Source organism: Oryctolagus cuniculus, chromosome 7, assembly GCF_964237555.1.
Source record: "Oryctolagus cuniculus chromosome 7, mOryCun1.1, whole genome shotgun sequence".
NCBI classification, from domain to species: Eukaryota; Metazoa; Chordata; class Mammalia; order Lagomorpha; family Leporidae; genus Oryctolagus; species Oryctolagus cuniculus.
In genome coordinates this window covers 7822273-7838258 of record NC_091438.1, presented here as the reverse complement: position 1 = coordinate 7838258, position 15986 = coordinate 7822273, and the positions used below count along the sequence as shown (strand labels likewise).

Sequence of the window (15986 nt, the reverse complement as noted above, 5' to 3'; positions counted from 1 at the left end):
TTCCGATGTTTTTTTTTTTTTTCCTATTTAGTGTATCATTTTACAGGTGTACTGAAATTAAAGGTAGGTCTGGATGTAAAGTTTATTCCATTATAACCATGTTCTAATAAGGCTTTTAAATGGAAAATTACCACATTTTGGGTTTAACGTTGTTTCATGATTACGTAACTCAAAGGTTGAGCCCCTTACATTCTGAATCGGGTGGGGAACGTCCAAGCCTGCAGGTCCTATGAAGCTGGCACAATCACTGTTCTGGCACCTGCAGGCGGGACTGGAAACCCCGTCAACCGACGGCAGGCTGGTTTGAAGTGGGTAACTTTGCAGGACCCGAGACCGAGGTCAGAAACCTGCAGTGGCCTCTGGCAGAAGCAAGGCTCCCAGCCCTGCTCCAGATGGACTGCACACACTGATCCATCACGGACTCCCTGGTGGAGATCTTGCTGATTAACTAGTTCAGGAGGAGAGGGAGAGAGAGACGGGGAGACCGAGTGTCCGCGCTGTGTTACTTCTCAGGACTGCCTCTGTTCTGGGAGTTAACTCCGTGGGTAAAAGAAGATCGTTTTTAAAGCCTGCTGATGACAGGGCTGGCGCTGTGGCACAGCAGGTTAATGCCCTGGCCTAAGGCGCTGGCGTCCCATATGGGCACCGGTTCTGGTCCCGGCTGCTCCTCTTCCAGTCCAGTTCTCTGCTATGGCCTGGGAAAGCAGCAGAAGATGGTCCAAGTCCTTGGGCCCCTGCACCCACGTGGGAGACCCAGAGGAAGCTCCTGGCTTTGAATCAGCTCAGCTCTGGCCATTGCGGCCGTCTGGGGAGTGGGCCAGCGGATATAGGACTTCTCTGTCTGTCTCTACCTCTCTCTGTAACTCTGTCTTTCAAATAAATAAAGTAAATCTTAAAAAAAAAAAAAGCCTGCTGATGACTCTGGAACTTTAGTCCAAACACATGAGAGTCACTCACATTTTTCATTCTTTTCCTCCTGACGACTCACCCCATGAGCTCAACAGTAACTTCAGGGAACACGGCTGTTCACCTGCTGCGGCGCGAGGCTCCTGGGACCTGTGGTTACGTGACTCCAGTGGGGGCTGGGCTGCACCTCAGAAAAACAGCTTCACAGTTTGCAGCAGTGTTTATGTGGTGCGGATTGCTGTACTGATTTCAGAGAAATAATGACGCTCTGTGATACAAGGTCTCAGATTAGAAAGCAGAAATCCTTTTTCTAGAGAAAGGGATGTGAGAATACTTCTGTCTTGCTAAACATGGATCACAAAACATTTGCTTTTCAATTTTCATTTATCAGTCATGATACGTCCAAGAAAAACATGTACAGAAACGTAAGAAACAAAAGCTCCTTTAAACTACTCCATTAAAAACAAAGATAACTACAGAATAAAATAATCAATAAAAAACGAAACCATGAAATCGCAATACTCACACAGCAACGTGAACTGTGAGCACAGCAGAGCTCACCTGTCCTGACCCAGAAAGACAGAGCAGCCACCACCCAGACGCTGTCCGGGAGACCAGCGAGCCCTGAGCGGCCATCTCTTCTTCCCTCCCCCCGTCACACGTCCATCCTTTTCACACTGGGGTACCACAGGAGGCGGCTCCTGGACGTAGCTAGCCGGGCGGCGGCCCCCAAGGCGGCAGTGGCTGTACTCCGAGGAATATAGAGTTTCTGAGAAAGCTGGTGTTCCGGAGACAAGATCAGAGAGAGCTGGTCCATGGCTCCGTGGCCCGTGTCCTTGAACACCGTGATGGCATGGCTGCTAGAACCATCTCCACTCTTCAGGCTTTCCGGAGAGCTTTCCACTGAAATGACAGAAACCACAGAGTCTTTGGGAGGGGTGCTGCCTCCCTACTCAGACGCGTCACGGTCACGGTCTGCTCCGTGGACGGCAGGAGACGCAGAGGGGAGCCACGCTGAGATACAACAGTCAGGATGATGCAGACGGGGGCAGTGGACTTCTTTACCAGGAAGGGAGGATTCCTTCCAGGAATGCCATAAGATAAGGGAAAACACTCGGGTCGCAGAAGCTCCCTCCCTCTCCAAATGGTGTCCCCCAGGCACTTGGTGCCAAGGCTAGGACGTCCCCAAAGCCAGCGCTCAGCCGTAAAACGAACACCCTAGGAATGAACTTGACCCAAGAAGAGAGAGCCTGGAGGGGACGAAGCGTTCTCAGAGGTGGGCTCTGACCAGGATCCTCAGAGTAGCTGACCTGCGAACTGTCTACCACCTGCCCACTGACAGTGAGAAGAAACAGCACAACACCTTCTCCAACACAAACGGGCGAGCTCAGCCCTGCGGCCGACTGTGCCGTTAGGACAAGCCCCGCACTGTGCTGTCCACCACTGCAAACACCTCTCGGGCTGGAGTTCGCGGACTGCAGTCTGGCACTGCTCCAGATCTTAAACACATGGATTAGAGAACGAGAGAAAAACAACCCAATACTCTGTTCACCTTTGCATCTTTCCCACTGGATACAGCGGCACATGGTGGATGTTCCATACATCTGCACTAGGCATGTTCAAAGAGGACTTGACAGGTGTTTCCTAAAGGTCAAATTCTAATCACAAAACTGTAATTCACACCAGAAATCAGGAAGCAGAGAGGGAGAGGGCCATTCCTAATGAAAACGTGGTTTTTTAGGAAATCTCAGGAATGCTCAGATTTTAAAAGATATAAATAGAAGAGGGACAGAGGGCCAAACATTTTAAAAAGTACAAAGATTTCTGCTTTTAGCCATGATGCTATGCAACAGGGATCAGGAAGAAAACTGGAGAGAGTGCGTGGATCAATGGCCCTCAGACACCCGTGACCCCTGAGAGAAGACAAACCGTAAGCGCCCCTGGTTGCTGCGCCCCTGGTCTCTGCCCCGTACTAACTGCCACGCCACAGTTGAAGCAGGAGCAATTGGAACTGAGCCGAGACCTCCCCGAGTGGGGTAGACAGCGTTCAGGGGCCAGGACCCAGGGGCCGGAGTCTGTGGGCCCAAGGTTCTGCATAGAGGGGCAGACGGGGGTCTGTAGGAGGTCTCCTTGAGCTTAGAGGGCGCAGTCATCTGGCAGCTTCAGAGCGTGAGGAACCCACCAAGGCCCGGGTAAACCTATCCAAAAGGAGCCGGCAGAACAGTATGACGGCTTAGCCTGGAGCAGGACAGGTGGTGTCCCGCTGCCTCCGTGAAGAGACCCCATGCAGGGGACATCAAGCTGTCCACACCGCAGACGAGCTCCACCCGCGCGGAACTCGGGCCAACCCACAACACGCAGGGCTTTTCCAGACTAGCCTAAAGAAACCCAACAGAAGTTGGGACAAAACAATCCCCCCCCCCCCCCGACAGGAAGGAAGGGATGGATGAAGGAGGGAAGAAAAGAAATCCAGCCGACAATGCGAAATTCAGTCTGGCACCCAACAAAAAGTTACAGGAAATGCAAAGAAGCAGAAAAATCAATATAGGATGAGAGTTCAGAAGGGACATATACGACCACTTTTAAAAAGGGTGTTAAAGGAGTTGCTGGAAGAACACTCCATGCACTCAAGGAGGTGGAGAGGAAAACGGATGTGCAGGAGAACAAACGGTGCATGTGCTGTAGAACAGAGACGCAGAGAAGAATGGGACACCAACCAAGGCCAGACGGAGGCCCCGGGACCCCAGAGAGTGACGGACAGCTCGGACTGCACAGGAAACACCATGGTGCAGCACACGGCGGAGGGCCCGGCACGTGCGGAAGCGGAGCTTACCAACAGCGGCGGAACACGATCAAAACCGGAAATACCTGAAATCTTTGGCCCTGAGGGCCAAATGCACCAACTTCTGCCAGTGCAAACAGCCGTCCTCACTCACTCACCCACTGCGTACGGCTGTTTCTGTGTTACAGGAACACAACCGAGCAACTCCAGCACACCTGAAGGTATTTACTGTGTGGCTCTTCGCAAAGTTCGCTGAGGTCAGAGCTACGCAAGACTGTCTTCTGCTTAACTTCTTTAAGAACAACAATACAAAGAATGGACTGTTGGTTCACACCATGAAAAGTGAAATACTCGGCATTCACAGGCTGGGATGCGGCAGGTGCAAGCATACGACTGCGAGGTTTTAATGCTACACATGGAATGGCAATATTTGAAGGTGATAACTCAGATATATAATGAAGATAGAATAAAAAAGTAAAAGGAAAGGGGAATAAGAATGGGATGAATAGAAAAAAATAGCAAAATATATTAAGCCTAAGCATATCAATGCCTACATTAAGTTATCCAAACACTCCAATTAAAAGAAGAAATTGTCGGGGACTAGCATTGTGGCATAGCAGGCTAAGCTGCTGCCTGCAAGCGCTGGCATCCCATATGGGCACCAGTTGAAGTCCCAGCTTCTCCACTTCTGATCCACTCCCTGCTTATGGCCTGGGAAAGCAGTGGGAGATGGCCCAAGTGCTTAGGCCCCTGCACCCGCGTGGGAGACCCAGAAGAAGCTCCTGGCTTCAGCCTGGCCCAGCTCTGGCTGCTGTGGCCAATTGGGGAGTGAACCAGAAGATCAAAGATCTGTCTCTCCCTCTCTAACTCTGCCTTTCAAATAAAATAAATAAACCTTTAACAACAGCAACAAAAAGTGAGACTGCACACGTGCTGCTAAGAAGTCTAACTCAGACACAAAACCACAGATAAGGAAAATGATGAAAATGATGTGACCTGCAGATGCAAAGAAGTCTGCAGTGGTTGCACATTCATATCAGCAAAGGGGATTTCAAAGCAAAGAATATTAGCAAGGAAAGATTGCAGTTTAATGAGGACAAACTGATCCATCAAGGGGCACAGGCATCCTAGCGACAGTACTCCAAAGTTCTTGAAGCAAAACCTGATAGAACCGAAGGCTGTAATTTCAGTCTTCTATATCCATGCTGGTTGAACTCTCAAACAGCACCACGTCAACTAAAGTATTTCTAGAACACCCATCATCAGAAAACACAGTTCTAAAGTGCGCATGAAACATTTACAAAAACAGACCATAGTCTAGGCTTGTTTTGTAACAAGTCAAAAATTTAAAAGAATTGACAGTTATGTTCTCTGATTACAATGAAAAGAAATTATAGTTCAATAGACATTTCAGATATTTAGAATTTAAACATATTTCTAGATAATCATCCCAGATATATAGAATTTAAAAATACTTCTAGCTATAAAAAAGGGAGAGCACGATCCAACATGGGAAGCGGGATACACAGCAGACTCATAGAATGGCAGATGTCCTAAACAGCACTCTGGCCTCAGAATCAGCCCTTAAGGCATTCGGATATGGCTGAAGAGCCCATGAGAGTATTTTAGGCATAGAAAGCCAAGACACTCTGGCAAAAACACACACACACACACACACACACACAAACCAACCAACCTAAATGAAAGATCTCTGCGAGTGAGATCCCAGTGGAAAGAACGGGGCCATCAAAGAAGGAGGTACCTTTCTCTGAAGGGAGGAGAGAACTTCCACTTTGACTATGACCCTGTCGGAATAAGATCGAAGTCGGAGAACTCAAAAGGCTTCCATAGCCTTGGCAACTCATGACTAGAGCCTAGGGAGATTACTGACACCATAAACAAGAGTGTCAAATTGTTAAGTCAACAAAAGGAGTCACTGTGTACTTACTTCTCATGTGGGATCTGTCCTTAATGTGTTGTCCAATGTGAAGTAATGCTATAACTAGTACTGAAACAGTATTTTACACTTTGTGTTTCTGTGTGGGTGCAAACTGATGAAATCTTTACTTAATATATACTGAATTGATCTTTATATAAAGATAATTGAAAATGAATCTGGATGTGAATGGGATGGGAGAGGGAGTGGGAGATGGGAGGGTTGTGGGTGGGAGAGAAGTTATGGAGGGGAAAAAGCCAGTGTAATCCAAAAGCTGTACTTTGGAAATTTATATTTACTAAATAAAAGTTTAAAAAATACTTCTAGATAATCAAGAAAAAAACACAAAAGAAGTTAGGAAAGTGAAGAGAGTGTAATCTCAGGGACGAGTGACTGTGGGAGGCTGTGTGCTGGGACCTTGGAGACACTGAGCTGCCTGGCAGACTCGTGGTGTGGCTGGGACTCCGGCAGGCACTGGGCAGGCTCCATACGCTCAGGGCTCCCTGGCTACCTAGTGACAGACCCTGCTGGGGAATCTGAGCTTACACTGAGGACTGCGCAGACCCTCTGTGTGGTGCTGTGGCAGAGTGGACAAATACTACACCCACTGGGGCCAGCACCCAGGCACTGGTCTGCCCTGAGGAGTGCAGCTCAGCTGAGTCTATGACAACAGACAAGAGCAAATCCCCTCTGATGAAAAAAAAAATGACCACGCCAAACCTGGGTGTGTCACCTCAGACACCCCTTCACCCCGGAGCGCTGAGCGGAGCTCCCTGACCACACCCACCACAGCCTCCAGGTACTCCCTGAAAGCAGACTCCACTAACCCACTCAGACATAGTCCAAAGATAAAAGCTGCCATAGCTAAAAAACAAAGAAACCAAATAACAAAGGCACCAATTCAAGAAACAAGATTAAAGAAGACAACATGACACTCCCAAAAGAACACTTTAATACTAGATTGAAGAAATGCCAGAAATGGAATTAAAAAACTTATCACAGGATTACTTAGAAGTAATCAGAAGCAAATGCATGAACTAATGAAATCCATACACGAAATCAAACAAAATTTCTCCCTCGAAACTAGGATCTTAAAGAGAAATCAACATGAAATCTTGGAAAAGAAGAATTTAATAAAAGATGCAATGGAGTGCCTTAACAACAGAACCAGTGAAGCAGAAGAAAGAATATCCAACTTAGAAGACAAAGCACAGGAAATTATACAGTCAGAGAAAAAACATGAAATTAGAAAACTAAACAACACTGTTGGGAATCTACAGGATACTATCAAACAACCCAACGTACAGGTTCTAGGAGTTCCTGAAGGCATGGAAAGAGAAAGGATTAGAAGGCATTTTAGTGAAATAGTAATAGAAAGTTTCCCTAATTTGGAACTTCACCATGATGCATCGTGATCCAGTTCTCCACAGTGAAGCGTGGAGAGAAGATTCTAAAATGTGCATGGGAGAGGTGCCACATTACTTTCAGAGGATCCCCGATCGGACTAATGGTGGACTTCTCATCAGAAACCCTACAGGCTAGGGGAGAATGGCGAGATATAGTCCAGGTCTTGGGAGAGAAGAACTGTCAACCTGCAGAGCTCTCATTTATGAACAAAGGTGAAATGAAGACCTTCCATGACAAACAAATTGAAAGAATTTGTCACCACTCGTCCAGCCCTGCAGAAGGTGCTTAAGGATGTGCTGCACACAGAAACACAGAAACATGGTCATCACTACAAAAGAAGGTAAGGGAAGGAAATCTCCCAGTAAAAGTACAAAGGAAATACGAAGTAAAAAATAGGAATATTTATGGAAAAATGGCAGGGCAAAGTCATTACTTATCAATAGCCACCTTGAATGTAAATAGCCCCAACTCCCCAGTTAAAAGACACAGACTGACTTAAGGGTTTACAGAATAAAACCCATGTTTTGGCTGCCTACAAGGAACACATCTCACCAACAAAGATGCACACAGACTGAAAGTGAAAGGTTGGAAAAACATTCCATGCTAAGAGACCAAAAAATATCTGGTGTAGCCCTCCTAATGTCAGAAAATATAGGCTTTTTTTTTTTTTTGACAGGCAGAGTGGACAGTGAGAAAGAGAGACAGAGAGAAAGGTCTTCCTTTGCCGTTGGTTCACCCTCCAATGGCCGCCGCGGCTGGCGCGCTGCGGCCGGCGCACCGCGCTGATCCGGTGGCAGGAGCCAGGAGCCAGGTGCTTTTCCTGGTCTCCCATGGGGTGCAGGGCCCAAGCACCTGGGCCATCCTCCACTGCACTCCCTGGCCACAGCAGAGGGCTGGCCTGGAAGAGGGGCAACCGGGACAGAATCCGGTGCCCCGACCGGGACTAGAACCCGGTGTGCCGGCGCCGCAAGGCGGAGGATTAGCCTAGTGAGCCGCGGCGCCGGCCCAGAAAATATAGGCTTTAACACAAAAACTGTTAAAAGAGATAAAGAAGGGCACCATGTAATGACTAAGGGATCAATTCTACAGGAAGAAGTGACTATTATAAATGTATACATACCTAATTACAGGGCCCCTGGCTATTTAAAGGAAAATTTAAGTGATATAAAGGGGAGATAGACTCAAATACAATGGTAATGGGAGACTTCATACCCCATTTCAGCAATGGACAGATCAACCAGGTAGGAAATCAACAAATAAACAGCAGAATTAATTGACACCATAGACCAAATGGACCTAGCAAATATCTACAGAACTTTTCATCCTACAGTAGCAGAATACACATTCTTCTCAGCAGTGCATGGAACCATACCATGCATCTTCCTGGACCACAATGAAATGTAGCTGGAAATCGACAACTCAGGAATCTCTAGAACATATGCAAACACACTGAGACTGAAGAACATGCTCATAAATGAACGGTAACAGAAGAAATCAAAAGAGAAATAAAAAAATTTCTAGAAACAAATGTAGATGACAATACAACATATCAAAACTTATGGGATACAGCAAAAGCAGTGTTAAGATAGCAATTGGTGCCTACACCAAGAAATTGGAAAGGCACCAAATAAATGAGCTATCAATGCATCTCAAGGATCTAGAAAAACAGTAAACCAAACCCAAAACTAGAAGAAAATAAATAATTAAAATTAGAGAAGAAATCAACAAAATTGAAACAAAAAAAAAACAATACAAAAGATCAGCAAAATAAAGAGCTGGTGTTTTGAAAAAACGAACAAAACTGACACATCACTGGCCCAACTAACCAAAGAAAGGAGAGAGAAGACCCAAATCAATAAAATTAGACATGAAAAAGGAAATTTAACAAAAGACATCACAGAAATAATAAAAAAAAAAAACATCAGAAATTACTACTTCTAGGGAAACCTAAAAGAAATGGATAGATTCCTGGACACATACAATCTTACCTAAATTGAGCCACGAAGACATAGAAAACCTAAACAGATATTACCAAGATGGAAATTGAATCAGTAATAAAGGCCCTTCCAACAAAGAAAAGCCCAAGACCAGATGGCTTCACTGCTGAATTCCACCAGACATTTAAAGAAGAACTAACTCCAATTCTTCTCAAGTTACTCAAAACAACTGAAAGGGAGGGAATCCTCCCAAACTCTTTCTATGAACCCAGCATCACCTTAATTCCTAAACCTGGAAAAGACACAATAGAGAAAGAGATATACAGCCCAATTTCCCTGCTGAACATAGCTGCAAAAATCATTAACAAAATTCTGGCCAATTGAATCCAACAACACATCAGCAAGATCATTCACTTAGACCAAGTGGTATTTATCCCTGGTATTCAGAGATAGTTCAACAATCGCAAATCAATCCATGTGATACATCACATTAACAAACTGAAGAACAAAATCCATATGATTATCTCAATAGATGCAGAGAAAGCATATGATAAAATACAACATTCTTTCATGATGAAAACTCTAAGCAAATTGGGTATAGAAGGAACATTCCTCAACACAATTAAGGCAATTTATGACAAACCCACAGCCAGCAACCTATTGAAGGGGAAAAGTTGGAAACATTTTCACTGAGATCCAGAACCAGACAAGGATGCCCACTTTCACCATTGCTATTCAACAGTCCTGGAGGTTTTAGCCAGAGCCATTAGCCAAGAAAAAGATATCAAAGGGATATAAATTGGGAAAGAGGAAGTCAAAGTACTCTATTTGCAGATGATATGATTGATTATATAGGGGATCCAAAAGACTCCACAAAAGACTGCTGGAACTCATGGATGAGTTTGGTAAGGTAGCAGGATATAAAATCAATACACAAAAATCAACAGCCTTTGTATACACAAAGCTACGGCTGAGAAAGAACTTCTAAGGTCAATCCCATTCACAATAGCTACACAAAAAAATCAAATACCTTGGAATAAACTTAACTAAGGATGTCAAAGATACAAAATTTAAAGAAATAGAAGATACAAAAAAAGGAAAAAAACTTCCATGTTCATGGATTAGAAGAATCAGTGTCATCAAAATGTCCATTCTTCTGTAAGCAATTTACTGATTCAATCTGTTACAAATCAAAATACCAAAGACATTCTTCTCAGATCTAGAAAAAAATGATGCTGAAATTCATATGGAGGCATAAGAGACCTCAAATAGCTAAAGCAATCTTGTACAACAAAAACAAAGCCAGAGGCATCAAAATACCTGATTTCAAGACATATTACAAGGCAGTTATAATATAAACAGCCTAGTACTGGTACAAAAACAGATGGATAAACCAATGGAACAGAATAGAAACACCAGAAATCAACCAGTATTTACAATCAACTTATAATTGACCAAGGAGCTAAAACCAATCCCTGCAGCAAACATTCAACAAATGTTTCTGGGAAAACTGGTTTTCCATATGGAAAAGTATGAAGCAGGACCCCTACCTTACACAAAAATCTATTAAAAATGGATTAAAGACCTAAATCTATGACCTGATACCTTTGAACTGTTAGAGACCACTAGGGAAACCCTGCAAGATACTGGCATAAGCAAAGAGTTCTTGGAAAGACCCAAGAGGAACAGGCAATCAAAGCTAAAATTAACAAATAGAATTATATCAAATCTAGACGCTTCTGTACAGCAAAAGAAACAGGAAAGTGAAGAGGCAACTGACAGAATGGGAGAAACTGTAAACTATGCAACTGATAAAGGATTGATAACCAGAATATACAGAGAGCAAGAAACTCCACAATAACAAAACAAAGAAGAAATCCAAATGGCCAACAGACACATGAAAAAATGTTCAGGATCACCAGCCATCAGGAAAATGCAAATCAAAACCACAATGAGGTTTCACCTCACCCCAGTTAGAATTGCTTTCATATAGAAATGAACAAACAACAAATGCTGGAGACGATGTGAGAGCTGGTTCACTTCCCAGATGGCTGCAATGGCTGGAGCCACACTGATCTGAAGCTTCTTCTAGATCTCCATGTGAGTGCAGGGGCCCAAGCACTTGGGCCATCTTCTACTGCTTTTCCAGGCCATAGCAGAGAGCTGGATCAGAAGAGGAGTAGCCGGGACTAGAACCAGCACCCATATGGGATGCTGGCGCTTCAGGCCAGGGCTTTAACACGCTGCGCCACAGCGCTGGCCCCATGGATTTATTTCTAAGGGTGCAGTTTAAAAACTTGCCATGGGACCCTAAATCCCATTCAGCTGAGTGGTAAAAATGCCATCTTAAGTGTTAATGTGACTATATTCATTATTAAAGTGATCATATAGATAGGATTGAGTGTTAAAGGGATCATATAAATAAGATCAAGTGCCTAGTAATAATAATATAACTAAAGGACAGAATGTTCCACCATGGGAAGCAATCCACATAGCAGACTGATAGAATGACAAATGCTTTAAACAGCACTCTGACCTCAGAATTAGCCCTTAATGCATTCTGGTCTGGCTGAAAAGCCGATGAGAGCATTTCAGGCATGGAAAGCCAGGACACTGTGTCAAAAAAATGTCCTACATGAAGGACCTTAGTGGGTGAAACCCTAGTGGAAAGAAGTGGCTATCAAAGAAGAAGGTACCTTTCTCTGAAGGGAGGAGAGAACTTCCACTTTGATTATGGCCTTGTTTAAATAAGATCAGAGTTGGTGAACTCAAGAGGCTTCCATAGCCTTGGCAACTCATGACAAGAGCCTTGGGTGATTACTGAGGCCATAAACAAGAGTGTCAATTTGTTAAGTCAACAACAGGAGTCACTTGCACTTTCTTCCCATGTAAGAGCTCTGTCCTTAATGTGTTGTAGTATTTCAATTAATGGTATAACTAGTACTCAAACAGTACTTTACACTTTGTGTGTCTGAGTGAGTGCAAACCGTTGAAATCTTTACTTAGTATATATTAAATTGATCTTCTTTATATAAAGATAATTGAAAATGAATCTGGATGTGAATGGGATGGGAGAGGGAGTGGGAGATGGGAGGGTTGTGGGTGGAAGGGAAGTTATGGAGGGGAAAAAGCCAGTGTAATCCAAAAGCTGTACTTTGGAAATTTATATTTATTAAATAAAAGTTAAAAAAAGGGCTTCCATAGCTTAGGAAGCTCATGTCAAGAGCCTAGAGTCATCACTGACCTCATATATGAGTGTTACTTGTTAAATTAATAACAGGAGTCACTGGGCATTCACTCCCCATGCAGGACTTCATGGGGAACAGTGCTATCTGCATATGAAAAGGAGGCTACAAAATGGACGACCAAAGGTGTACATTTGAACAATTAGAGAAAAAGGAAGCACAAAGTAGACAGAAGGAAGGAAACACAGGAGCAGAAGCCAGTGAGAAATGAGGCACTGCAAGAGCTTACGGGAGTCTGATGGAACTGGAAGTTCAGGGCTGGGTGTTGAGCACCGTGACACAGATGCCACTTGGGACGCCTGCCTCCCACATGAGAGGGCCTCAGTCTGAATCCTGGCCCCACTGGAACTCCAGCTTCCTCCTAACGCACACTGGGAGCAGCAGACACCAGCTCGAGGGACCGAGTCCCTGACCTGGCTTCAGCGTGGCCCAGCCTTGGCCATTATGGGCATTCAGGGAATGAAACAGAGATGTACAGATCTGACTCGAATTTACTGCTAAAAGAAAAATGAAAATCTACACAGTTTTTTTTTTTCAGAATACATATTTTCCATGAATTTTTTAAAGGTTCCCTTGTATGACATTACAGATTCTACAGAAATTAAAATAAAGGAATTATACAGTAATATATTCTATAGCTTAGTTAAAGTAAATTCCTTGGAAGATAGCTCACTTAAGAAGAATCAAATTATATCTTTAATAGAGATAAGGTGATTGGGGTTATCCAGAGAACCTTCCTAGAAAGGAAACACCGGCTCTACAGAGTTTCACTGTTGAATTTTACTAAACATTTAAGGAAGAAATATCAATTTCACACAAATTTTTTCACACAAGAAACACTTCACAACTCATTCTATGAGGGCAGTGGGCAGTATTCTCTGAAAACCAAAAGACATTACAAAATAGAGAGAAGGCTACAAACATCTCACATGTACACAGTCCAGCATTAAATAAAACAGATAGTACACATCATCATCAACAGGGCATTACTCAGGAATGCAAGGATAGCTCAATTTTGAAAACCAGTATGATTCTCCCTGTGAAAAGACTACTAAAAATAATCATCTCAATGGACACAGGAGAGCATTTGATAAGATTTAATACCCATTCATGATTTTAAAAAACTCAGAAATCTAGGGGCTAACTGAAATTTCCTCAACCTAACAAGGGCATCTACAAAGAAGCCACAGCTAACAATTTATTCATGAAAGATCAAATGTAACAACAAAGCCGATTCCACTCTAAGATGAAAGGCAAACAGATTTCACTCTGTTTTTTAAATTCCACAGATGACCTAGTTCTCTATATGGAAAAATCACAAAAGTGCTACCAAAGAGCTACTACAACAAGGAGTTTAGTAAGGTTGTAGAATATGTATATAACAAATATACAAGTAATAAACTGAACAAAATACCATTTATATAACGGCATAAAAATATTAAATACTTAGAGTAAACTGAAAAGAAATTAATAACACCTGAACAAATTATAGATGATTGAAATGCTGAGATATATGGTTGTATGTCACAAATGTCATTTTTCCCCAAATTGATCTATAGACTAAAAACAAAAAACTCATAACAAACCAAATCAAAATCTTTGCAAGTTTTGTATAGAAACTAATAAGCTGGCCAGCGCCGCGGCTCACTAGGCTAATCCTCTGCCTGCAGCGCTGGCACCCCGGGTTTTAGTCTCAGTCTGGGCGCCGGATTCTGTCCCGGTTGCTCCTCTTCCAGTCCAGCTCTCTGCTGTGGCCCGGGAGTGCAGTGGAGGATGGCTCAGGTCCTTGGGCCCTGCACCCACATGGGAGACCAGGAGAAGCACCTGGCTCCTGGCTTCAGATCAGCGCGGTGTGCCAGCTGCAGCGACCACTGTGGGGGTGAACCAACGGAAAAGGAAGACCTTTCTCTCTGTCTCTCTCTCTCTCTCACTCCACTCTGCCTGTCAAAAAAAAAAAAAAAAAAAACTGATAAGCTAATTCTAAACTTTGTATAAAGATCAGAAGACCTAGAATAGCTAAAACAAAGTTGGAGGCCTAACACTATGTGACTTCAAGGCTTGTTATAAGGCCACCGTATTTCAGACACTAGTATCAAGATAGACATGTGGACCAACAAAGCCAAATACAAAGTCTAGAGATAAATCCTCACAGAAACAGCCTAATGATTTTCTGACAAAAGCGTCAAGGCAATTGAATGGAGACAGTCTTTACAGCAAATGGCAGGGGGATAACTGGATCCTCGGATGCAAACAAAATAAACATTGACCCTCACGTTACACAATATTCAAAAATCAACCTGAATTGGACCATAGACCTCTATGTAAGACCAAAACTATGAAACTGCTATAAGCAACTGCAGGAGAAAAATCTGGGTTGGGTAAAGATTTCCAAATAAGACACAGAAAGCTCAAATTATCAAGAAGAAAAATCACCGTATTGGGCTTACTGACAAGAAAAGCATTTGTGCTCCTGCAGACACTAAGGAAAGGCAAGCCCCGGGATGGAGAGGATGCGGCCAGAGTCAGGCCTTCACAAGCAGGCAGGAAGAGAACCTAACTCTGAAAACGAGTGAGCACCTCAACAGGCACCTGACAACAGATGAACAGCAAGACAGACATGCAGAGTTCAAGTCACAGGAAGCAGGCCAACGCGGGTAACACACTACCATGTAACTCACCAGGCCGGCAAAATCCGAGGAGACCGAAAATACCACCTGTGGGCCCCAAGCAGGACTCCTGTGCCTTGCTGGTGGGAAGACAGAATGGCACAGCCACTTTGGAAACCACCTGGGCAGTTTCTTAGAAGGTTAAAACCGCAGTAACCGATGTGACCCAGCAGATTCACTCCTGCCCTGAACCGCATTCACACAAGAGCTGTGTGCAAACGCGCACAGCAGCTGCATTCCTCTAGGCCCAGACCCGGACCCAGCCCAGACAGCCACTCACTGGTGCAGATGAGCTGTACTACACCCACACAACCGAATCCTCCAGCCGAAAGGAGAACAAGGTTTTGGGACTGGTGACAAAATAGGTGTCCGCGAAGAAGCCAGACCTAAAAACGGCACACCCCATGATTCCACCCACGTACACAAAATTCCAGAGAAGGAGAAGTGACACAGCAGAGGCCAGTGAGCAGGCAACAGGACTGACCACAGAGCGACCCACGGAAACCTCCTAGGATGATGGAAAAGGTCCACGCGGGATGTGACGGTGGTGACAAGTGCGTACGTTCGTCAAAAATCAAAGTGCTGTGCACTTACAAACTGGCAAATTTTACTCAATTTAAATGTGAAACCTCAGGGTCGGTGCTGTGGCATAACGGGTAAAGCCACTGCCTGCCATCCTGGTATCTCATATGTGTGCCGGTTCAAGTCCCAGCTGCTCCACTTCCAATCCAGCTCTCTGCTAAGGCCTGGGAAAGCAGCAGAAAATGACCCAAGTCCTTGGGCCCCTGCACCTGCGTGGGAGTCCTGGAAGAAGATCCTCGTTCCTGCCTGGCCCAGCTCTGGCCATTGCAGCCATATGGGGAGTGAACCAGCAGATGGAAGATCTCTCTCTCTCCCTCCCTCTCCTTCTGTCTCCCTGTAACTATGCCTTTCAAATCAATCAATCAATATTTTTTAAAAAGTGAAATCCCTCCAAAGTAATTTCAGGAGAGGAAGAACGGTGGCAACATTAAAGGGAACCAGTGAGCCTCAAAGTAAGATGAGAACCTGAGACAGACGCCCACGTATGTTCTGAAGGAGACACCGCAGGTTTTCATCAACATAGCA

The 15986-nt window shown here is 44.3% G+C and overlaps 1 protein-coding gene across 4 annotated transcripts in view; it reads right to left on the bottom strand.

The window, feature by feature from the left end:
* Nucleotides 1-1271: 1271 nt before the first annotated feature.
* TDRD5 (tudor domain containing 5) overlaps nt 1272-15986 on the bottom strand; it is a 107367-nt gene continuing 92652 nt past the window's right edge. For all 4 annotated transcript variants that reach the window (XM_051858243.2, XM_051858241.2, XM_051858244.2 and 1 more), the window contains one exon: nt 1272-1809. In XM_051858243.2, the coding sequence (XP_051714203.2) occupies nt 1562-1809 (248 nt within the window). In that variant the 3' untranslated portion in view covers nt 1272-1561. The remainder of the gene's footprint in view (nt 1810-15986) is intronic.